General features: G+C 33.9%; 1 protein-coding gene across 1 annotated transcript in view; it reads right to left on the minus strand.

Annotated features, from left to right (window-relative positions):
• Positions 1-26,961, minus strand: part of olf413 (DBH like monooxygenase olf413) — a 341,496-nt gene that overhangs the window by 265,864 nt on the left and 48,671 nt on the right. Inside the window, exon 2 of the mRNA XM_075307787.1 lies at positions 15,469-17,264. Coding sequence (XP_075163902.1) covers positions 15,469-15,816 — 348 coding nt within the window. The 5' untranslated portion in view covers positions 15,817-17,264. The remainder of the gene's footprint in view (positions 1-15,468; positions 17,265-26,961) is intronic.

Here is a 26,961-nt window from a genome sequence, read left to right on the forward strand (position 1 = left end):
TTCTTTGTGTGTACATTCTTCGATTTAAGAACACATTGTTATTTTTGGACGATGAAAATGCAACATTTTTGTAGCATACTTTTCGAGAAAATAACATGGTTGCAACAAACATGTTGCATGTTCAAAAATAACATTTAATTCTTGAAACACGCACGCAAAGAAAATACCGTTTGGAAAACGTGTACCGAAAAGGGGTTTCTTTTGTTAGAGTTTTTTCAATTGCTTCGAAAATTTTAAACTTTTATCACCAAAAAAATTCGTTTGTTACAAAATTTTTATTTTTTCAATAAAAAAAGTTATTTTTGAAACAACATAGTCCATTTCGTTTATATCAAGCACTGTTCTTTTCTGACTTTAAGTCTTTTGTAAGACACATTTTACAGTTCATACACTGGTAGAAAAATGTTTCGTATTATTAACGAACGGGCTTCGTTGATTATTTTTCGTTAATATTACGAAATTTTTCGTTATAAGAACGAAAGCGATCGTTAATACAACGAAATCAATCGTTAAAAGACAATTTTGTGTTTTCGTTTATCGTTATATTAATGAAACATGTTTCGTTAATATTACGAACATTAACTTCGTAATTTTTCCAACAATTAGTATAAAAAATTTTTCCAAGATGAAATTATTAAAATCATTTGCAAATTCATAGCCCTTAAAACAGTCGTTTTATATACTCCGATATGGATCGTTAAAAAATAAATGTTAAATTGTTAATTTCGTCATATTAATGAAATACGTTCATTAATAATACGAATGTGAGTTTGAGTATTTCTGCCCAGTGCTGCCGCTACTACTTCAATCGAAGTATTTTGCTTCATTTTTACAAAATTTACTTCGTCACTCCTTCTTCCAAAAATCTGCTTCACTTTTTGTTCTGCTTCAAATTTTAAAATTTCTCCCCATATTACCTAATTGTTTTTCTTATTCCTTTAATTACGATGAACATAGTGGTTTTAATCATTGAATTACTAACCGATGTGGACCAATTTTTGCATAGTTTTTAGAGATCATATACTTACACCATATACATACACCATGTACCAAATTTCAGCCGGATCGGGTGAAATAGGCTTCTCTTAGAAGCTCCGCAAGCCAAATCGGCGGATCGGTTTATATGGGGGCTATATAATTATGGACCGATGTGGACCAATTTTCGCATGGTTGTGAAAGATCATATGCTGACACCACGTACCAAATTTCAGCCGGAAATTTGCTTCTCTTAGAGTCCCCGCAAGCCAAATTTAGGGGTCCGTTTATATGGGGGCTATGCGTAAAAGTGGACCGATATGGCCCATTTGCAATACCATTCGACCTACATCAATAACAACTACTTGTGCCGAGTTTCAAGTCGATAGCTTCTTTCGTTCGGAAGTTAGCGTGATATCAACAGACGGACGGACATGCTCAGATCGACTCAGAATTTCACCACGACCCAGAATATATACTTTATGGGGTCTTAGAGCAATATTTCGATGTGTTACAAACGGAATGACAAAGCTAATATACCCCCATCCTATGGAGGAGGGTATAATAAAATGAATTCTATTGTTTTGTTTTCAAAAATGTATGCTACTTCAATTTTATTCAATCTACTTACAAACGGTAAAAAGTTCAACAGAAGACTTGTCTGCTGGGCAAACATTAACAACATTTACGTTCTTTTCGCTAAAGAGTGCACAGGCTCATTACAGTTTCGTTGTGAATTATAAACATAGATGGGTGAGGTGAGTCAAATTGGTGTCTTTTGTATATTTGCAAGCAATTTAGTGTACATTTTTAATCTTTAGTGAAAATGCCCCGGGGAAGTGAACTTTCAGATGAAGAAGGCGGAACAATTACCGTAATGAACCGTAGTTGCAGAAAAATTGGATAAATGGACACGGCGATACTATTATCTTTTTTTGATCTTAGAAATAAGAGGCCTTTTTTCTTAAGTGAAAGCCACAATATATGATTATTAAATTACTTAATTTATCAGTAAATATTACTTCCTACTGTATATTAATCATATTTCAAAGATCTTAACAAAAAAATCACTACCAATGACTACTCTCAAATGCACTAATTGATTGGGTTTCATTAATATAACGTTTGTGTTCATTTATACAACGTTCGCCTTTCATTCATACAACGAAAAAAATGGGTTCATACAATGAATGATTTTCATTCATACAACGAATAATATTCGTTAATACAACGAAAAGGCTATGTAATAGTAACGTAATTATTCGTTAATACTACGAAATGTATTACATAAAGGGTTTCGTAAATATAACGTAAAATTACGTTGTTATAACGAAATGCCACGTTGGCTGACTTTTAATGAAGAATTTCGTTAATATAACGTAGAAATTCATCGTATTAACCAGTGTAGTAAAAATTGTATGTAAATTGTATGGTCCGCGGTTCGATTCTCCGGCGAAAGGTAAAACTTAAAAAAATTTATAAAATCGAATAATTTCTTCTAGATTGTTTGTATTACAAAAAAGGTGCTAAGAACTAAAAAAAAACTCGTGGAAGTGAGAAAGATGTGAGGGAAAATGCAATTAGCCAGAAAAGGTTTTGTTTTGAGTTAGTGTTTATGAAATTGTTTTTACATCCTGGAAAAGAATAAACGTTTATCACAAAAAGTATATACTCTTCTTCCAAATAAACTTCCTTACAGCGAAAAGCAAATGAGAAACGAACTTTGTTTGTATAAAATTTCGTTTAGGAGGAATTATTTTTTTGCGTGTGTTTGGGGTGATAATCATTAGCGTAGCTAGGCAATTTTCCTAGGGGCGGCTGTAGCCCCCCTAGCTAAAAATTTATAGACTGAATTTACAGGTTCAATTAATGTTTTATTTCATAAAAATGTTTTATTTCATAAAAATGTTTTATTTCATAAAAATGAAATGAAAACAAGTATATACGGCCGTAAGTTCGGACAGGCCGAAGCTTATGTACCCTCCACCATGGATTGCGTAGAAACTTCTACTGAAGACTGTCATCCACAATCGAATTACTTGGGTTGCGGTAATACTTGCCGATGGCAAGGTATCTTAAAACTTCCTAACACCGTAATATACACCACATAGTCCATACGTGGTATATATTAAACTAAAAAAGGCCGATTAAATACGTATATAATTAAGTTTAAAGTTTCTATAGAAATAAAATTTTGACAAAATAAAATTTTGACAACATTTTCTATAGCAGTAAAATTTGGAAAAAAATTTCTATAGAAATAAAATTTGGATAAAATTTTTTATAGAAATAAAATTCTGACAAAATTTTCTATAGAAATAAAATTTTGACAAAATTTTCTATAGAAATAAAAATTTGACAAAATGTTCTATAGAAATAAAATTTTTCTATAGAAATAAAATCTTGACAAAATTTTCTATAGAAATAACAATTCTTTTCTATAAAAATAAAATTTTTGTAGATTATTATTGGCTCGAGTGGCAACCATGATTATGAACCGATAAGGACCAATTTTTGTGTGATTGGGGATCGGCTATATATAACTATAGACCGATATAGACCAATTTTGGCATGGGTATTAGCGGCCTTATACTAACACCACGTTGCAAATTTCAGCCGGATCGGATGAATTTTGCTCCTCTAAGAGGCTCCGGAGATCAAATCTGGGGAACGGTTTATATGGGGGCTATATAATTATGGACCGATATGGACCAATTCTTGCGTGTTTGTTGGAGACCACACTCTAACACCACGTTCCAAATTTCAACCGGATCGGATGAATTTTGCTCCTCCAAGAGGCTCCGGAGGACAAATCTGGGGATCGATTTATATGGGGGGCTATATATAATTATGGACCGATATGGACCAATTCTTGCATGGTTGTTAGAGATCATATACTAACACCACGTACCCAATTTCAACCGGATCGGATGAATTTTGCTCCTCTAAGAGGCTCCGGAGGTCAAATCTGGGGATCGGTTTATATGGGGGCTATATATAATTATGGGCCGATGTGGACCAATTTTTGCATGGTCATTAGAGACCATATACTAACACCATGTACCAAATTTCAGCCGGATCGGATGAAATTTGGTTCTCTTAGAGGCTCCGCAAGCCAAATCGGGGGAACGGTTTATATGGGGGCTATATGTAATTATGAACCGATATGGACCAATTTTTGCATGGTTGTTAGAGACCATGTACCAAATTTCAGCCGGAGCGGATGAAATTTGGTTCTTTTGAAGGCTCCGCAAGCCAAATAGGGGGATCAGTTTATATGGGGGCTATACGTAAAAGTGGACCGATATGGACCAATTTCTACATGGTTGTTAGAGACCATATACTAACACCATGTACCAAATTTCAGCTGGATCGGATGAATTTGCTTCTCTTAGAGCAATCGCAAGCCAAATTTGGGGGTCCGTTTATATGGGGGCTATTCGTAAAAGTGGACCGATATCCGACCTACATCAATAACAACCACTTGTGCCAAGTTTCAAGTCGATAGCTTGTTTCGTTCGGAAGTTAGCGTGATTTCAACAGACGGACGGACATGCTTAGATCGACTCAGAATTTCACCACGACCCAGAATATATATACTTTATGGGGTCTTAGAGCAATATTTCGATGTGTTACAAATGGAATGACAAAGTTAATATACCCCCATCCTATGGTGGAGGGTATAAAAATAGATATCAAAATAACTCGACAATTAATTTATGTAAAGCTAAAGCTAAACTAAAAGTAGTTCTATACTTTAAAAGCACTTCCAAAAATGTCCTCACAAAGCAGTTAATTATTAATTATTTGAACTACACAGGAAGTTTTTTTTACTTAATTTTTTTCATATTGTAATGCGTAACAAATTATTCAAATTTTACCACATTATAGAAAAAATCGATACTTTTTGAAAATATTCGAGGGAAAACGTTTCAAACAAGCGTTAGAATACGTTAAAAATCATAAAAAATATAAAAATTAATTGTTTGGGAAAATATCACAACATTTTTTAATTCACATTCAAAACACTGAAATCGGATCACACCTTAAAAAGTGATGCAAATTCATTGCAACGGCTGTTGAAACGGTGGACATTCGTTCTATGACAATTTCATATTACATTCATCGCTTCTCCGCCAATTTTGCACCACTTCCGGACCCAAAAAGAATATTTTCACTTCTTTTTTGACGACGCTTATTTGCAGCATTATTAAGATATTTGTGAAAAAATAGTTTTAATATCAATTACTATTTTTAATTAAATTGACTAAACTAGACTAAACAAAATAATAAAGAAGCTTCAGTTATTCAAATAAATCATAAGTTCAACCACAGCTTTATTTCATAAATATCAGACTTCAAACATTGCCATCGGCAACTGCTACCACAACCCAAGTAATTCGATTGTGATTGAAAGTCTTTAGCGGAACTTTGTGCGGTTGTATAAACTTGTTTAATTTTTATAAAAATTTTGATTCTTTACACTTCTATCCCAGCAAAAACTAGGTAACCACATCTCATTACAATTGGCATTACCAGGAGCACATCTGTCATTACACGTTGCATTACATTGCGGTGAGTTATAATGACTAACTTTCCAAATATTCTAAAATTCTAGACTTCATCATATCAATACTAAGATTAGTGTCAACTAGATGATAGATTGAATTAAAAATAATACACATCCTACGAATAGGCTCCACAGAAGCATAATTCGAACGTTGAAAACCAATGTAAAGAAACTGGTAATTCCTAGATGCCCTAAAAGGAACATTTATCCTAATCCTAGATATCAATTCCGAACATGGAATATCCCCACTAAATAACCTACACGGATGAAAAAGACTGTTTTTCATATGTTTGGCTATAAACATTATATTTTTGGAACACAAATTTTTAAACACAATATTTTTGAGTGCAAGCATATAATGTTCATAAACTAGCATAACATGTTTGGGACATATATGTTAATATGTTAGAACATATTATGTTTGGGAAATATGCTTGGATGCAAACATATATTAATTTAGAAATAGCCTATAAACATATATGTGTTTAGTAGCTTGGAGCGCTATTTAACAGGGAGCGATATTGAATTAAGTTGGTGGTTGTTGCTTGTTATTACAAAATTAACATTTATTTTTCCTTGGGCAATTGATCAGCTACTTCTTTGATCCTTACAAACTGTGTGGTCCGCTGTTCGAATCCCCGTCCGGCAAAAGGTAAAATTAAAATAAAAAAAATCATAAAATTGAATAATTTCTTCTACAATGTTTGTATTACAGAAATAGGTGCTAAGAACTAAAAAATCTCGTGGAAGTGAGAAAGATGTGAGGGAATATACAATTAGGCAGAAACAAAATTTTGAGCATTCAGGTCGAAAACCTATATTGTTAGCACCTATATTACCTGTTTGTTTTCATAATTCATTATGATTGTAAATATATAAATAAATAAATAAAATTTTGAGCACTATATTGAAGCAAAATGCTTCCAAACATATTATATGTTCACATAATAACATATTGTTTTTTGGAAGACAACATTATTGAATTTGGATGCAAAAATACAAAATGTTTGGAACTTAGACTACCCAAACATATATTGTTTAGACCAATATGCTTTCAAACATATTATGTATTGGAAGAGATCAAACATATAAATGTTTGGGCAATACCCAAAAATGTATATGCTTGAAGCAAAATATGTTTGGGAGTATATGTTACAGAAGCGATTTTTCGTTTATATCAAACATTTCGTTTATATCAAACACTGTTCCTTTCTGACTTTATGTCTTTAATAAGACACATTTTTCAGTTCAAAATTTAATATAGTACAATGTAATGTTGAACATTTTTTCGGAATTTTCCGAACATATCTGGAAAATATGTTAAAAAAAAAAAAAAAAACTTTGGTCGAAGCAGGGATCGAACCCACGACCATTGGCATGCAAGTCAGACGTAGCAACCACTGCTCCACGGTGCCAAACTAACTGTTTGTTTCTGTTAAATAAACTTTGTTTATTCGGCTCGTGGGCGCCGCAAGCTATGCTATATAAATATAACTTATATGAATAATTATCTATTGATGGCCATAACAGGTACATAGCTCAGTGGTTAGTGTGTTGGCTTACAAAGTGCATGGTCCGCAGTTCGATTCTCCGTCCAGGCGAAAGGTAAAAAAAAATTTAAAAATTTATAAAATCGTATAATTTTTTCTACATTGTTGGTATTACAGGAAAAGGTGTTAAGAACTAAAAAACCTCGTGTATGTGAGAAAGATGTGAGGGAAAATGCAATTAGCAAGAAAACAATGTTTTTTTTTTTTTTTTTTTTGAGTTAGTCTTTATGAAATTGTTTTTACATCCTGGAAAAGAATAAACGTTTATCACAAAAAGTATATACTTTTCTTCCAAATACACTTCCTTACAGCGAAAAGCAAATGAGAGACGAACTTTGTTTGTCTAAAATTTCGTTTGGGAGGAAAGAATTATGTTTTTGCGTGTATTTAGATGATTTATTAGATTTTTTGTTTATTTATACAATATTCGTTTCTATTCAAGTAGTGCTCCTATTACAGTATTACTCGCCATATATTGATCCATTGTAATCGGCGATAGAAGCCAATATTTTCGAGATCTGGTTCTCTGAGACAATAAGTGGCTATTTTGCAAATTTTGGTGTATCTACGAATAAGTGATTACATATTAGGTCATTATATGCTCTAATAGCACTACTTATTTCAAGGCCGAAAGTATGCCTGGGGAGAAGTACTTTCCTCCTAGGACATGCGTATGTAAATGTAATCCGGAGCGATGCGAATTAATAAGTGGTTATTAATTTTTAAATAGGCTTACATACAAGATTACCGAGCAATGAGAGTTGTTGCTGGGATCGTAAGTTCGTATTTAAAAAAAAAATTAATTTATGGGAATTTTATCTAAATATGAATGAACCGATATGCCTGATATTTTTCAAATCCAAGAGGTGTTGCAATGTATAACCCTATGCTAAATTTGAATAATATCACTTAATACCTGAGGATATTGTAAAAAGTTTCTTGATAATTTCACATGAGAGCTTTATCTAAATCCGATGCGATATGAACGATATTTTACAAAGGTATCTTATATAAATTCTGGGTCACATCACTTATTAGGTGAGAGAAATATGATTATATCATATTGTCTGATGTTTTTTCATCAAAATCAATAATGTACACGTAGGAACTATGCTTGATTTTATACGTACAAAATTAGCATTCCAATAAAATTGAGACCATTATTAAAAAGAGGAAATCGCTCAACTAGTGTGAGCAAATCGGCCAATATATTTATGTGAAAGTTAAATCTAAATCTGAATTAAATTGGTTCATACCGCCAGAAAAAATTTTATTTTAGTTCAGTTAGTTAGTTGATATTGGTTAAATTTTGCCAAATATGAGAAAATTTTTCTTATTTTAATTATTTTTTTGCTTACTTCACCCAAAACAAAGTTTACTTGGATCCAAAGATTTTGACCTTCCCTTAAGGATTTTGGTATTGATTCCGAGCGAAAGATGCGGCTTCTTTAAAATAAAGACATTTTTTACGGACCTCCCTGGCTTTAAATTTAGGATCAATAAAATTAAAATTGGATACATATCTCATTCATAGAAAAGGAAAATTTGTCTTACTTCAAAGATCTACAACTTCAGCAGAGAGACGCAAAATTTCAAGATTTGTGTCCTAAATTTAATGAAAGAAACTTTTGAAGCAAGGATTATAAACTTTCTTTTAATAAAAATGTCATTATTTTAAAGAATTTTGTCCTTAACATTGCGTAAATTTCGAGTCCTAAACTTTAAGTTGCATAATCTTCCATATTAGGTCAATATTTTTTTCAGTGTTTAATGACGTGAACTAAAAATGAGAAAAAAAAGTGTTGTACAAATAAAGTACACAACTGTACTAAATATGAAAATAGTTCATATTTTCCTAAATTGTGTGGAGTTTGCTGAGTTACTAAGTTCCACAGTTTTTTATTACAAAATATGAAATTTTATTAATAATAAAAAAATTATTATTTTTAATAAAATTCAATTTGACAATAATTGTTAACTTATTGTTGCAATTACTAAAATATTTTAGTTAAAATTTTTTAATATAAACTTAAATTTTTCTTTCATGGTGAACTGAAAAAAATATTTACGTGATATTGAAGATTACGCAACCTAAATTTTAGGATGGGACATTTACAAAATGTTAAGGACAAATTTCTTCAAAATAATGAAATTTTAATTAAAATAAAGATTATGATATTTGCTTCAAATTTTTTTCATTAAATTTAGGACACAAATTTTGTAAAGTTGCATGTCTTTGAACTAAGGCTAATTTTCCTTAAAGTAAAGAAACACATTTTTGATTTAAAGAAATTGTCCTTAAATTAACTGAAATATTGAAACTTTAGATTTAAGATAAAAACGCTTCAAATATAGGCCAAGACTTATTTTGAGGAGTTAGCGTCTTTGGTTTAAAGTTTTTTTTTTGGAATTAAAAACACAGTTTTTACTTCTATGTATCCGTTATAATTTGGATTTTTAAACAGGCAAAATTTGATAAATGAGATCTGTATCCTAATTTTAATTTTATTGGTCCTAGCCAGATAAGGGGTTTAAGAAATAAGGGGTTTATGGCCGTATTTGGCAAAAACGGCTAATAATATGTATTACCCGTTTTTGCCAAATGTGGGTGCTATAGTTAAATATGAACCGATTTCAAAAATTTCTTGCAGGTATAGTAAGTACCGTAGGACCAACTTTGGGTAAGGTCGGTTAATAAATAACAGTTTTGTAATCAACTTTTGCGAAATCGGGCGATACATATATATGGGAGCCATATCTAAATCTGAACCGATTTGTATAAAATTAAGTGGGCATAGTTAGTGTTTCAATTTACAATGGAAAAATTAGAAATGCGTGCTGTCATTAAATATTTACATAAAAAAGGGTACTTAGTGGGTCCACGGGCTGACCGCAATTTTGAACCGATATTGACGATTTTCTTTGCTGGATAGAACTTGTAAAACTCTACAGTTTGTGTGCTTGTGCAATTATCTTTTATAGTTCGCAAGATTTGAGCCTCACAATTTACAAACATTTGACAAAAGGGGGTCAGTTTTTGAACCTTTTTTGCGTAGATCCTTAAATTCGCTCCCTACAAAATTCCACGCATTTTAAAAACACAAATTGTGTGCCTATTTGCTTTAGATAAGTTGTCCACAAATTAATATTTCAAAAAAATACCAAATTTGGATCTTTTTTTCGAAAAAATCACCTACATTCTTTCTATCGTAACATTTTTTTTTATAGATTTCTCTCAATCGTTTTTGCTTGTTTCTTATAGAACACAAAATAAAGATACATTTTAAGCTTTTATCGTTCACATTGGTCAAAATCGGCAATTGCTAAAAATGAAAGAATTTGTGTAAAAAAAATTCTCATATGGCAAAGCGCCGATTGTTACGTCGATCTCTTTTTCAAAAAGCCTCATGTGTCCACTAACTAACTGTAAAAGGTCTCAACATCCTACCGGCAAACAGCTGAGAAATATGCAAATATTTGTGATACAAATTTCGGGAATAATATATTCAGTAATATATCTTACCACAATTTTCCCTGCAAAACTCAATAAAAATCATTGTTATGAACTAGTTGAAAAGTAATAAAGGTTTCATTTCAAATTTTTAATTCGCTAAAAATTTTAATTAAAAAAAATATTTCTTGCCCCCAAAACTTTCAATTTTCGTAATTTTTGTTTTTTTTTCGATAACATAAGAAGAAAATTCTCTCAAATACGTTTCAAACGATATATTATATTTAGACTTTTGCTTAGTAAAATGCACCTAAACTTCGCTAATTCGGGTGAAGTAGTGAATTTCTGTAAACGTACGTTTATATGGGGCTATACCAAAATACAATAAAATCTAAATCGGTTCAAAATTTCGGAGTTGACAGCTGTAGCAAATATTCATACCCCCGAGGTGACCAACTTTCAACGCCTACAGGTCAGCCCGTGGACACACTAGGGACCCACAAATTTGCAAACTTAGAGGAAATATTTCAGCTTTAACACAACAATATAATTATGTAAATATCTTTATCCGTTCAAAAGTTGCGATTTGGAACCACTGTGATACGGACGCTAAGGGCTAGATTGTCTCTAGAGTTGATTTTGAGTCGATAGGTATATATTGATTGGTCTAAAACCAATATTTCTCGTAGGCACATTTTTTTGCAAATTGAAGATATTGACCCTGACCCTGGTTGAGGGCATAGAACCACGTGAGCTTTTAAATTAGCTACAAACAAGTATATACGGCCGTAAGTTCGGCCAGGCCGAATCTTATGTACCCTCCACCATGAATTGCGTAGAAACTTCTACTAAAGACTGTCATCCACAATCGAATTACCTGGATTGCGGTAACACTTGCCGATGGCAAGGTATCTTAAAACATCTTAACACCGTATTCTAAATTGTAAGTTAGCCCATACGGGGTATATATTAAACAAAAAAAGGGCGATAAAATACGTATATAAATAAAATTTTCTATAGTAATAAAATTTTCTATAGAAATAAAATTTTGGTAGATTGTTTTTGGTGATATGGACGAATTTTTGTGTGATTGACGATATGCTATATATAACTATAGACCGATATGGACCAATTTTAGCATGGCTCTTAGCGGCCATATACGCAATGTACCAAATTTCAACCGAATGGGATGAATTTTGCCCCTCCAAGAGGCTCCGGAAGTCAAACCTGGGGATCGGTTTATATGGGGGCTATATATAATTATGGACCGATATGGACTAATTTTTGCACGGTTGTTAGACACCATATACTAACACCACGTACCAAATTTCAACCGGAACGGATGAATTGTGCTCCTCAAAGAGGCTCCGGAGGTCAAATCTGGGGGTCGGTTTATATGGGGGCTATATATAATTATTGACCGATATGGACCTATTTTTGCATGGTTGTTAGAGACCATATACTTACACCACGTACCAAATTTCAACCGGATCGAATGAAGTTTGCTCTTCCAAGAGGCTCCGCAAGCCAAATCTAGGGGTCAGTTTATACACGCAAAGAAAAACAACGTTTGGAAAGCGTGTACCGAAAACGTTTTTCTTTTGTTAGAGTTTTTTGAATTGCTTCGAAAATTTTAAACTTTTATCACCAAAAAAATTCGTTTGTTACAAAATTTTTATTTTTTCAATAAAAAAAGTTATTTTTGAAACCACAAACCAGTCCATTTCGTTTATATCAAACACTGTTCTTTTCTGACTTTAGGTCTTTAATAAGACACATTTTACAGTTAAAAATTTAATATACTACAATGTAATGTTGAACATTTTTTCGGAATCTTCCGAACATATCTGGAATATATGTAAAAAAAACAAAACAAAAAACCTTTGGTCGAAGCAGGGATCGAACCCACGACCCTTGGCATGCAAGTCGGACGTAGCAACCACTGCTCCACGGTGCCAAACTAAATGTTTGTTTCTGTTAAATAAACTTTGTTTATTCGGTTCGTGGGCGCCGCAAGCTATGCTATATAAATATAACTTATATGGATATTTATCTATTGGTGACCATAACAGGTACATAGCTCAGTGGTTAGTGTGTTGGCTTAAAAAGCGCATGGTCCGCGGTTCGATTCTCCGTCCAGGCAAAAGGTAAAAAAATTTTAAAAATTTATAAAATCGTATAATTTCTTCTACATTGTTGGTATTAAATAAAAGAAAAGGTGTTAAGAACTAAAAAACCTCGTGGATGTGAGAAAGATGTGAGGGAAAATGCAATTAGCAAGAAAACAATGTTTTTTGTTTGTTTTTTTTTGAGTTTGTCTTTATGAAATTGTTTTTACATCCTAGAAAAGAATAAACGTTTATCACAAAAAGTATATACTTTTCTTCCAAATACACTTCCTTACAGCGAAAAGAAAATGAGAAACGAACTTTGTTTGTCTAAAATTTCGTTTGGGAGGAAAGAATTATTTTTATTTGCGTGTATGGGGGCTATACGTACAAGTACTCCGATATGGGCCATTTGCAATACCATCTGACCTACATCAATAACAACTACTGATGCCAAGTTTCAAGTCGATAGCTTGTTTCGTTCGGAAGTTAGCGGACGGACGGACATGCTTAAATCGACTCAGAATTTCACCACGACCTAGAATATACATATATACTTTATGGGGTCTTAGAGCAATATTTCGATGTGTTACAAACGGAATGACAAAGTTAATATACCCCGATTCTATGGTAGAGGGTATACAAATGGTCGGCGGAGTTCCATCGAAAAATTATCATGAATGATTTGGCTGACATTGGACCCCTTAGCAACGCCAATGCCGGTAACTGCACCCAGAAAAAAGTGCCTTCGAAACTAAAGGAAAATTTTTTCATCAATATAGTTTATCCATTTTATTTCCATTAAGGTAAATTTTTGTCAGAAATAATAAAATTTACTCGTTTAAGTAAAAAAATCCTAAACTGTAAGCAGTTAGGAATAGTTCATTAACTAGAATAAGGCATGGAATTTTACTCATACTATTTGCTTCGCTGGGTATAAGAATTTACTACTGAACAAGAAAATTTTATTCACCGATAAAAAAGGATTCGTAAAAATAAACAAAAACCGAACTAAAACCAAGTTTCCTCAAAATTAGTAAAATTACTTATAAAATGATAATTGCGACTTCCTTTATAATAGAAAGTTTTTCATACATACGAACAACACTTGGCATAGAAAAATATTTTAGTTCATTCGTACTAAGAAGTATGCAATCCTTTCAAAACTTAAGGAAACACACTTGTTAGAATATAGGAAATTTTCCTATATTTCTATTGTCTACCTGTAATCGATACCTGTCATCGCAATCGATGTGTTTGCGCGTTGGTGTAATCGATATGTTTGCGCGTGGGTTGTTTTTTTAGTTGGAATCGCGTTGTTGTGGTATACGGAAAGATTGCTAAAAAATAATATGGTAAAATAATATAATAAATAACAAATAAAATATATAAAATATTTATTATTTTAAATTAGTGAGAAAAGTTTTCGTTTTTTGAAAATAAATCTATCAATGTTCGTGATGGTATATAAAGAAAGAAAACACCAGCAGAATAACAACCCTTTCATTGGTCTTCATTTTGGAATCTTCAATTATCAGGTAATATTCAGTGACGCTAACCTTTTGTAACAAAAATGGTTTATGATTTTTTATATTTGCAGGTATTGAAATTGTAAAAGGAGGACAAAATCGTTAGGCAGCAACTTATTAAAAGTGAAAAGTACAAGAGAAGAAAAAGTGCGTTTTACAGTTGATAATATCACATGGAAATTGGAAACAGCGGAATAATAAACTAATATTTCAAGGAGCTTCGATGCTGTTGATTCTTAATAAATATATTCAATATATTAATAAAACATGTCTTTTATTGAAGATAAAATTGCTTATATAAATAAATAAAATTGTATTTAAAAACGAAGGTAAGCAGTTCTAATTATGAAGTAAAAGTTTTACCACAAATGTGTAAGATTTGTCCATGTGAATGAAAAAAATTCAATAAAATCATTCCATATATGAATTCAAATCAGTTAAATTTTTTCATTCTGTAGTATAGTGGTACATAAATATAGGAAAATGTTAACTAATATATGAAATGCATTATACCTAATTTCTACGAAAATCACATCGTTCAAACAAATAAAAATGTCTTTGGCGCTATACGAAGTTCAACTTTCTTCACAATGAGTTCATTTTAACTTAAAGAAGGGGTCACTTTTTTCTGGGTGTGATTGTAGATCCCTACCGTCGTACTATTTTTTTTTTTTATAACAAAATCTGTTCACAGTGTTGAGTATTGTCCACTGACAATACTCGAATTACTCTTTTTTACTTTTTGATTATTTAGTTATTAGCAGTTAACAGAGAATCTATTTTATTAATTGCACATGACCTAAGAAATCCTACATACATATACATGCTTGTGTGCGTGTGTGTGTGGAAATGAGAAATTCATCTAAATGGGCATAAATATAAAACGGTCGTTTCATTAAATGGTCAATGTTCTGCTAACTAACTACAATCAAGGCACCGTTGTCCTGCTATTGCTTTTGGTTGGTTTCCCGCATTGTAATGATGTGGCATTTAGCATTTTTATGACCACTGGGACAGACTATATCGCAGCACTTGGTCCAATAGAAGGAAGAAAAAGGTTATTCCTAAGCATGTGTTGGAGTAAAAGACTAATAGCCCCAAATTTTTCTCTCACATATAAACGTTGTTACCGCCATTCCATCTAACATTCCGGCATTCCATGACAAATACCACTAGTGTGTCGGGACATAGCTAAATACATCTTGCCAAAGATGCCAGAGCATGAAAAGTTATGAGCAAAAAAAAAAAAAAACAAACTATGAGAAAAATGCAAATGAAAACTTACCTGGAAATATGTGTGACCTCTGTCCACCCAACCGATTGCCATGTCGGAGCCGGCAATATTGCCATCGGGTGAGAATCCGAAACCCACATAGCCCATGGTACGTGCCTGTATTTCGAATGTTATATCTTGATTAATGATTTTCCATAAAATACGAAAATCCTCATTCAAATCGACGCCATGATCCCAACTCAAACCTTCACCGGGCGATGGCAATGTCAAGGCATTTGCTGTCGACGTCAGAGACAAGTTCCCCAACAGGCAGCTAACAAGAACAAGGCAGGATATAAGGCATGTGATTAACGATGACAGCGATAAACTCGTATATTTCACTTCCGTCGGTGTGGTCATTATGTGATTCTAAGTGCGCCCCTATGAATGCCCGGCAGCCTATATCTGTGTGTGTGTGCGTGTGTATGGACGATTATGCTACAATGGCCTAGTGTCCTGGATGAGCTATTTTCAGTTAACAGTTTTATTTTGTTGTGGTGGCAAAGGTATTCTGTTGGATGCGTGTGCTCGTATAGGAAAATCTCTAGTTTTTCCTTGTATCCCACTCAGATTTAGTTTCTTTTAATTAATAGTTTGTCGGTTGGTTGGTTGTTTGGTCAGCCTCTTATTGTGCCCCATTCTCACACTTGCCAAATCTCTTCCATTTTGTTGCCTATCTCTGTGGTTGTTTCTTATTTTTTGTTTTTGTGCTTCATCTGCCGACCATATAAGGACTTACAACAAAAAATAGAATGTGGACTTAACTCGACATTTATTGCCGGTAAAGCCCCCTGGCTAAGCACCAAAATTTTATGTGCGATGTGTTGATGTACTCACTCGAGCGGACTCCACCCCCCTACGTACAATTGCAATTACACTCTAATATCACTTAGCCTCTTTTTTCAAATGGATGCGATTAGTCCACAACTCTGGTGTGAATCGGTGGTGAAAGCTGTCAGTGCGTGTGTGTATGTGGGTGTGAACTGTTGTGTAAATAGAACAGGACATACATGCATTAGCACACAATAGACTGGAGGACCTTCCCGTAGATGTTCTTGTGTCCGTCCTTGAACATGGAAGGGAGCAGGAATTTCTTGTATATGAGTGAGTAAGTGAGGTTGCTTTTTGAGGTTCTTATTCGTAGTACGTAAAGAATTCTCGTTTTTTTCTTGTACCTATTGCTTGCTCTTCAGCTTCCTTCTGTATGGATTTGCGTGAATTTTATTTGCAAGTCCCTCACGTGAACGTCCATCGAGTTCTTATAACGAATTTCAGCTCATAACAAAAATTGTCGATGTTCATGATAATTTTCAAATTTGTTTGTCCTTATGGTCCTTATTCATGCCGTGAAATGTCATACAATGCAATAGCCCCTTTTGGGCACAGCAACACAGGCAAACAATTGTTTTCTTTTGATATTTTTTCAGGGGGTACGAATGTAGATGGTGATAGTATGGTTGTGGGGACGATTGGTTCTGCACTTTTTTGGTTTTCCCTTTTCTGTTCAATATTTTGGCAATCCTTGTTTTACTTGGACGAGCACATCGTTTGGCCAAAGGAGTGGAGCTCGATCGCTCTTATTTATGACCTGTTTTTCACAGCAGCACTGTAAGTGTTGGCAAGGTAGGTGATGCCCTCGGTACCACAAACATAGTTTGCATTCCGTGTGGGACAAGAGTTGATATTGGGGTCCTTTAATAAATCATATGCCGTTTCCACCATTTTTGGTTATTTTAATTATCGCAAGATATATCTGGATTGTGGTCTTTTATTTTTACACAGGTTGGACATTGATTGTGTTTTTATACCTAAAATTGAACGTAATCAAAAAATAAAAAGAATCTCCATTAAACTATGAAAACATATAAAATGGAATGTATGAATTACGTTTTGCGATGATGGAGGAAAAGAGAAACTGTAACTGTTTTATCCTCTATATCGTACTCTCAAAATAAAGTTTACTTGAATCCAAAGATTTTGACCTTCCCGTAAGGATTTTGGTATTGATTCTGAGCCAAAGATGCGGCTTCTTTCAAACAAAGACATTTTTAAGGGACCTATCTTGTCATGCGTCTACTCACAGGTGCTGGAAAAGTTTCCCGGCCCAGATCTTCGACACCAAGAGGCTGGTTGGTATCAAGGACGGTTTAAGCTAGTCGCATTTGAGGACCAGAGGTCTATAGAATGTTTCAAAACATACCGTATAGACCTAGAGCACATGCAAACCCTCCTGACCCTGAATCTATTTTAAATACGCTGAAAAAATGGAATCCAGATCTTCCAACAGCTGATTGGAAGGTTAGCCGTTTGGATGAAATGGATGGACCAAGACGGCATGCAGTGTTTATATTGAACACTCAGTCTTTATCACATCTAGCAAAGTCCCATCACACAGAGAAAAAACATGTTTGGATATGGTTGCCGCTTCCATTTAATGCTTATCTAGAGTATGTAATTGTCGCGAAAACCATATATTTTGTCTTTGTAAAAATAATTTTCGAGCGGAGAAAAATATATAAGCATTTAAATGGTTCTCAAATGCCGTAAACATGTTTTATTATTTAGAATTTGAGACTATTACATGGTCGGGAAAATCATGTACCTGACCATTCAATTTTTTGAGAAAATTATTTTTATAGGTTACGTATAGACATGTCTAGAACTATTACATGACCATAAAGACCATGTACATTGTTTTCGTAACCATTTAATTTTTTGCAGCGAAAATTCTATAACAACATTGAGCAGGTACACACGATTTTCATTGTTTATTTTTTCTTGGAATAGACGGAGAATACGGAATTAGTGTGTTTTGTGTTAATTTATTTATTCAGAAGTGGCACGTGGTTTTATGTGAACACAAAAAAGGAAACTGTAATAGAAAAAATGTACCTGGTTTTTGTTCTGCACTTTGATATATGGTATAAATTATTTTTATTTGCAGTTACATGATGTGTGCATTGGTACATTTGATGGGCACGAAGTAAATAAGGAATGATTACTTATTGTTGAAATTGAACCAAAATAGTGTAAAACAAGTGAGTAAAGTCTAAAGTCGGGCGGGGCCGACTATATTAACAGGTTGGCTGATAAGTCCCCGGTCTGACACATAGATGACGTCGCTAGCATTAAATGCAATTTTTATATAGTACCAACCTTCAAATGATTCGTGTCAAAATTTGACGTCTGTAAGTCAATTAGTTTGTCTTTTGTGAAGCAACTTTTGTTATAGTGTGAAAAAATGGAAAAGAAAGCAATTTCGTGTTTTGATAAAATACTGTTTTCTGAAGGGGAAAAAATACGGTGGAAGCAAAAACTTGGCTTGATAATGAGTTTCCGGACTCTGTCCCAGGGAAATCAACAATAATTGATTGGTATACAAAATTCAAGCGTGGTAAAATGAGCACGGAGGACGGTGAACGCAGTGGACGCCCGAAAGAGGTGGTTACCGACGAAAACATCAAAAAAATCCACAAAATGATTTTGAATGACCGCAAAATGAACCGTAAATGACCGTGAATGAATAATCTCTGTACTGGGAACATGGCTTGGTTAGAGCAGGACACGAACCCCCCACGACTGTTGCTAGCGGAATAAAAGGTTCCCGCAGTCCTAACTCTATCCAGGATCCACGATGCTGTCATATGGTTTGCAAATATGCATCAAAAAATAAAATTTTACTTCGTGTACATTACAGTTGGTGCTTATTTAGAAAGTGTACACTCATACAAAAATATTGATTCACCAAATTGCTTGCAAGTGCAAGTAGATGAGTTTTTTTAGGAATTATTTAGAAATTAAAAATCATTTTGAATATAGAAATTGTACTGTTACAACTTTTTCATATGAAAAGAGAGCAAAACATTTAGAGGAGTCAGAAGCTGACCACTACTTTGTTACAAGCAGTGTTGCCAGAGAAATTTTTCGGTTTACCCTACAAGGACAACTAAAGTTCCCTACTTTCCCATACATTCCAAAAAAAAATTCCCTACAAATTCCCCTACAATACTTTTCGTTCTATAACATAAAATTTTGACAAAATTTTCTATGGAAATAAAATGTTGACAAAATTTTCTATAGAAATAAAATTTTGACAAAAGTTTCTATAGAAATAAAATTTTGACAACATTTTCTATAGAAATAAAATTTTGACAAAATTTTCTATAGAAATAAAATTTTGACAAAACAGAAATAAAACTTTGACAAAGTTTTCTATAGAAATAAAATTTTGACAACATTTTCTATAGAAATAAAATTTTGACAAAATTTCTATTCCTGCTCTAGAGCAACCAAACTGTAAAAATTATTAAAAATAGTGTTGAGGGAAAAAGTCCCTACATTGTGTTCATACGACCCTACACGACGCTAAATATTAGAAAATAACCTAAATGTAGGGAATTTCCCCTACTTCTGGCAACACTGGTTACAAGAGACAAGATCTTTGGAATTTTTAATTGTCTTAGACCTAAACTTTCATCAAGATTTGACAACGTTCCAAATATAGTTCTAACGAATATTCCAGAATGTTTAGTTTTATAGTATTGTTGCCTTTTTAAGACCCCATAAAGTATATATATTCTGGGTCGTGGTGAAATTCTGAGTCGATCTAAGCATGTCCGTCCGTCTGTTGAAATCACGCTAACTTCCGAACGATACAAGCTATCGACTTGAAACTAGGCACAAGTAGTTGTTATTGGTGTAGGTCGGATGGTATTGAAAATGGGCCATATCGGTCCACTTTTACGTATAGCCCCCATATAAAGGGACCCTCAGATTTGGCTTGTGGAGCCTCTAACAGAAGCATATTGCATCCGATCCAGCTGAAATTTGGTACACGGTGTTGGTATATGGTCTCTAACAACCATGCAAAAATTGGTCCACCGTGGTGCAATGGTTAGCATGCCCGCCTTGCATACACAAGGTCGTGGGTTCGATTCCTGCTTCGACCGAACACCAAAAAATTTTTCAGCGGTGGATTATCCCACCTCAGTAAGCTTGTGACATTTCTGACGGTTTCAAAGCTTCTCTAAGTGGTTTCACTGCAATGTGGAACGCCGTTCGGACTCGGCTATAAAAAGGAGGTCCCTTGTCATTGAGCTTAACATGGAATCGGGCAGCACTCAGTGATAAGAGAGAAGTTCACCAATGTGGTATCAAAATGGACTGAATTGTCTAAGTGAGCCCGATACATCGGGCTGCCTCCTAACCTAACCTAACCTATCCTAACCTAACCATATAAACCGATCCCCTGATTTGGCTTGTGGAGCCTCTAACAGAAGCATGTTTCATCCGATCCGGCTGAAATTTGGTACATGGTGTTGGTATATGGTCTCTAACAACCGTGCAAAAATTGGTCCACATCGGTCCATAATTATATATAGCCCCCATATAAACTGATCACCAGATTTGGGTTGAGGATCCTCAAAGAGAAGCAAATTTTATCCGATCCGGCTGAAATTTGGTACATGATGTTGGTATATGATCTCTAACAACCAAGCAAAAATTGGTCCACATCGGTCTTTAATTATATATAGCCCCCATATAAACCGATCCCCAGATTTGGCTTGCGAAGCCTCAAAGAGAAGCAAATTTCATCCGATCCGGCTGAAATTTGGTACATGGTGTTAGCATATGGTCTGCAACAACCGTGCCAGAATTGGTCCATATCGGTCCATAATTATATATAGCCCCCATATAAAACGTTCTCCAGATTTGACATCCGGAGCCTCTTGGAGGAGCAAAATTCATCCGATCAGGTTCAAATTTGGAACGTGGTGTTAGTATATGGCCGCTAACAACCATACCAAAATTGGTCCATATCGCTCTATAGTTATATATAGCCGATCTCCAATCACACAAAAATTGGTCCATATCGGTTCATAATCATGGTTGCCACTCGAGCCAAAAATAATCTACCAAAATTTTATTTCTATAGAAAATTTTGTCAAAATTTTATTTCTATAAAAAATTTTGTTCAAATTTTATTCGGTTCATAATCATGGTTGCCACTCGAGCCACAAATAATCTACCAAGATTTTATTTCTATAGAAAATTTTGTTAAAATTTTATTTCTGTAGAACTTTTTGTAAAAATTTTCTTTCTATAGAAAATTTTGTCAAAATTTTTATTTCTATAGAAGATTTTGTGAAAATTTTATTTCTGTAGAAAATTTTGTCAAAATTTTATGTCTATTTTGTCAAACTGAATTACATACGTAAAGGGTGATACAGTCAAAATTTGGTCAAGGGAAAACGCGTGTAAATCGGTAAAATCGTTTATTTAAAAAATCAAATTAAATTTCTTTTTCTGTTCAATTAGTATAAAATTCAGGAAAAATATTCAGTTACACAGCAAAAAATATCACCAAAATATTTCCAATTAAAAAGTTAATTGAAGTTGAAAATTTTTTCAATTAATAAATTAATTGATACAATTAACGTTTTAATCATGATAGAAACATTAGTTAATTAAGTCAATGATTGAAAATTTTAAAATTTTTAATTAAAAAATTAATTGATAAAATTAACTTTTTAATCAAATTCGGAAGACTAATTCAGTTAAAAAAGTGCTGATTTTTTTTTTAACTTTTAATTAAAAATGTATTTCAAACAATCATTTGTTAATCCAAATAAAAAATCTAAGCCAATTCAGAAAGTAATTAAAAATAGTTACCTTTTTTAATTAATAAATTCATTGAGTTTTGCAATCAACATCAATTAAATTTTTAATTGAATCAATTAAACAATTAATTGAAATTTGCTGAAAAAATCAATTAATTTTTTAATCAAGAATTTTTTCTATGCCCAATTAAAACTGTGATTGATACTATCGTTTTCGTGATTGAAGACATTTCAATTAAAAAATTAATTGAATCAATTAATTTGGTGATTGAATCAGAAAAAAAATTTTTTTGTGTGTATGCTTTCGCTTTTCCAAATCCGAATTGCCGGGCCTCACGCTTGACACCTGCCATCAGATTTTGTACAGCCACCTTGTCCACCTTCTTCGCCGCAGAACGCCAGTTTGCCTTGAACTGCTGCTCCTCCTTAGCAGTTTTTTGGTCTTCTTTAGGTTCCGCTTGACAATAGCCCAGTATTTCTCAATTGGGCGGAGCTCTGGCGTGTTGGGAGGGTTCTTGTCCTTGGGAACCACCTTCACGTTGTTGGCGGCGTACCACTCCATGGCCTTTTTACCGTAATGGCAAGATGCCAAATACGGCCAAAACAGTACGGAACAACCGTGTTTCTTCAGGAAAGGCAGCAGACGTTTATTCAAACACTCTTTTACGTAAATTTCTTGGTTGACATTCCCGGAAGCTATGAAAATGCTGCTTTTCAAGCCAGAGGTACAGATGGCTTGCCAAACCAGATATTTCTTTGCGAACTTTGACAGTTTTATGTGCTTGAAAATATCTGCTACCTTTCCCCTTCCTTTTGCCGTATAAAACTCCTGTCCCGGAAGCTGCTTGTAGTCGGCTTTGACGTAGGTTTCGTCGTCCATTACCACGCAGTCATACTTAGTCAGCATAGTCATGTACAACCTCCGGGATCGCGCTTTGGCCGTCGTATTTTGTTTATCATCGCGATTTGGAGTCACTACCTTCTTGTAAGTCGATAGTCCGGCTCGTTTTTTGGCTCGATGCACGGTTGTAGACGATACACCCAGCTTATTTGCGGCATCTCGGAGAGAGAGGTTAGGGTTTCGCTTGAAACTACCGGCAACTCTCTTTGTCGTCTCAGCGGCTTCCGGTTTTCGATTTCCCCCGATCCAGACTTCCTGGCTGTCGACAAACGTTCCCCAAACACTTTAATTACATTTGTAACGGTTGATTTGGCAACTTTTAGCGATTTTGCCAGCTTTGCGTGCGAGTAGCTCGGATTTTCGGGATGCGCGAGCAAAATTTTGATACGCTGCTCTTCTTGCTTGGACGGCATTTTGACAACTGAAGAGTGAATTCCAAAATCAAGATAGGAGCAACATTCTACACACACCTTCACACACACCTTCAAAATCAGGGGTGTTCAGGTTTTTTAAATGCAAAATTGAAAGAAATACGTCAAGTTTATATTGACCAAATTTTGACCGTATCACCCTTTATTTGATCGATCTTTTAATATATACCACGTATGGACTTACATACAATTTAGAAGATGGTGTTAGGAGGTTTTAAGATACCTTGCCATCGGCAAGCGTTACCGCAACTTAAGTAATTCGATTGTGGATGGCAGTGTTTAGAAGAAGAATCCATGGTGGAGGGTACATAAGTTTCGGCTTGGCCGAAATTACAGCCGTATATACTTGTTAATAATAATTCGTACTTTCCATCTCAATGGAAGAAAGCGAGGGTAGCTATCTTCGAACGTTGCGTTACACTGAAAAAAAACATACCTGGTTCCAAAGATTTTGTATTTACTTTAAAAATGTTGGTATTGATTCCGAGCCAAAGAAGCGGAGAATTTAAGTAAGGATACTTTTAAGACACAATTCTCTTTTAAATTTTGTTTTTGTGTACTTGCTTCTAGGAAGCAAATTTTAATTTTCCCCTTTTTCAGCTTGTTTCGTCATACGCTACCTTCAACACATTGTAGAACAAAATTATTGATACGATCTCAAATCCTTTAAGTTTGTTGCGAGCTAGATAAAGGTTAATATTCCCATATGTATGAATTCGAATCTGAACCGATTTAGACAAACTTGTATACACTTCAACAAAATCTATGTACTTAAAACTTAAATCTAACGTTATGGAACGAAACACAATTTTAGTAAAAAAAAACAAATAAGGAAGGTCTGAAGTCGGGCGGGGCCGACTATAATATACCCTGCGCAACTTTGTATTTAGATCTACATTTCGATAAATTCTCAAATACTTCAAATTTGTTGAGTGCTTTATATAAAAGTTTATAAAGGGTGATTTGTTAAGAGCTTGATAACTTTTTTTTTAAAAAAACGCATAAAATTTGCAAAATCTCATCGGTTCTTTATTTGAAACGTTAGATTGGTCCATGACATTTACTTTTTGAAGATAATTTCATTTAAATGTTGACCGCGGCTGCGTCTTAGGTGGTCCATTCGGAAAGTCCAATTTTGGGCAACTTTTTCGAGCATTTCGGCCGGAATAGCCCGAATTTCTTCGGAAATGTTGTCTTCCAAAGCTGGAATAGTTGCTGGCTTATTTCTGTAGACTTTAGACTTGACGTAGCCCCACAAAAAATAGTCTAAAGGCGTCAAATCGCATGATCTTGGTGGCCAACTTACCGGTCCATTTCTTGAGATGAATTGTTCTCCGAAGTTTTCCCTCAAAATGGCCATAGAATCGCGAGCTGTGTGGCATGTAGCGCCATCTTGTTGAAACCACATGTCAACCAAGTTCAGTTCTTCCATTTTTGGCAACAAAAAGTTTGTTAGCATCGAACGATAGCGATCGCCATTCACCGTAACGTTGCGTCCAACAGCATCTTTGAAAAAATACGGTCCAATGATTCCACCAGCGTACAAACCACACCAAACAGTGCATTTTTCGGGATGCATGGGCAGTTCTTGAACGGCTTCTGGTTGCTCTTCACTCCAAATGCGGCAATTTTGCTTATTTACGTAGCCATTCAACCAGAAATGAGCCTCATCGCTGAACAAAATTTGTCGATAAACACATTTCGAACCGAACACTGATTTTGGTAATAAAATTCAATGATTTGCAAGCGTTGCTCGTTAGTAAGTCTATTCATGATGAAATGTCAAAGCATACTGAGCATCTTTCTCTTTGACACCATGTCTGAAATCCCACGTGATCTGTCAAATACTAATGCATGAAAATCCTAACCTCAAAAGAATCACCCTTTATTACCATTAACCAAAATTTAAAACTGAACCGATTTGGACAATATTTTGTAAGACTTCTACAAAATCTTGGACACAGTGTGGCACAGGGTATAAATATGGGAAATATTTATAAATTTTTAGGGAATTTCGCAAAAATATATGATTCATCAGTCGATAGATATATATTAGAGGTATAGTGCTTTATCATTTTTACAAGTTTTCGACTTAAGAGTGAGTATCAGTGATCATCACACTGAAAAAAAAGCATACTCGGTTCCAAAGATTTTGTCTTTACTTCAAAAAATTTGGTATTGATTCCGAGCCAAAGAAGCGGAGAATACAAGTAAGGATACTTTTAAGACACAATTCTCTTTTAAATTTAGGTTTTGTGTACTTGCTTCTAGGAAGCAAATTTTAATTTTTCGCTTTCTCAGCTTTTTTTCTTCATATGCTATCAAAGTCCTTTAAAAACGAGTTAACGGCAACTTTATTTTCCAAATTAGGACTCGACTTCCAGTTGAAATTATGCTATGTTTGAAGTAAAAAACTTCTTTAAAATAAAGTTTTGAAAAACATGTCCTATATTTGAACGATTTTTTGCTTTGTAGTCAAGATGCAAAAAGACAACAAATTTAAAGACAATTTCATTAAATTTAAAGAATTTTTCTGAATTATTAAAGTCAAGTTGACCTTAGCCCATAAATTTTTTCTTTCATGTTAAGATACCCATTTTTAAGTCAAATCACTTAATTATAAGGTCAATACGACTTCATTGAAAAGTTTATCGACTTTTGGACAAGGCAAATAACTTTATTTTAGAGAAATGCGTCTTCTATGCTAAGCAAAATTTGTATTCGTATTTTAAGGACATGAAATCTTTGACCTCACGACAATATTTTTTTCAGTGCAGTAAGATATAAAATTTTGAGAAATTTCTATAGAAAAATAAAATTTTTTTGATTATTAATTTTGTTCGGCTTGAGGTCAAAGAAACAATCGATTATTGATGTGTTTTAATATTTATTTCCAATGTTTCAGTTAGTGCCACTAACCATCTTCTGGGATTTTGTATCTACATAAAATACAAAAAATAAATTACATTTAATGTTCACAAAAATCACAATATTATTTAAGATATAATTATTGAAAATAACTAACTTAAGTTCGTGTGCTGCTGTTCGTTTCGCAAGTCACCGTACACTAAGCTTCCTTTGTGTCGATGCTTGTTTATGATATGTCGATAAATTCTCGCGCATTCTTCCGTGTCTTTTTTGAAATTCATTCTCTTGTCAGGAGAGAGATCTATTATATTAAGCATCTCAAGAGTGTATCTTCGCCTATGATTATTCTCTTGAGCAAGTATCTCGACGTCTGTAAAATTGGGCTTGTGCCTGTTGTTGCACAGTAAGCTGCTAGTGCTGTTTTTTGTTCTACCGACTTGTCTGAAGCTTTAAGGTCTGATTTATGCGACGAAAGTCTTGTCTTAAGTTTGGTCATTGTAGTGCCAACATACGCCATCGGACATATGTTGGACTTGTCCCCATTACATTTAATTTTGTACACTATATTATTCCTGTCCTCACTCTTTATTTTCGACTTTGTATTGCTGAATAATTCTTTTACGGTTTTCGTCGTGTGTGATGCAATTTGAATCTTGTCCTTTTTATATATGTCCGGTTTGAAAAA

Source organism: Haematobia irritans, chromosome 4, assembly GCF_050003625.1.
Source record: "Haematobia irritans isolate KBUSLIRL chromosome 4, ASM5000362v1, whole genome shotgun sequence".
NCBI classification, from domain to species: Eukaryota; Metazoa; Arthropoda; class Insecta; order Diptera; family Muscidae; genus Haematobia; species Haematobia irritans.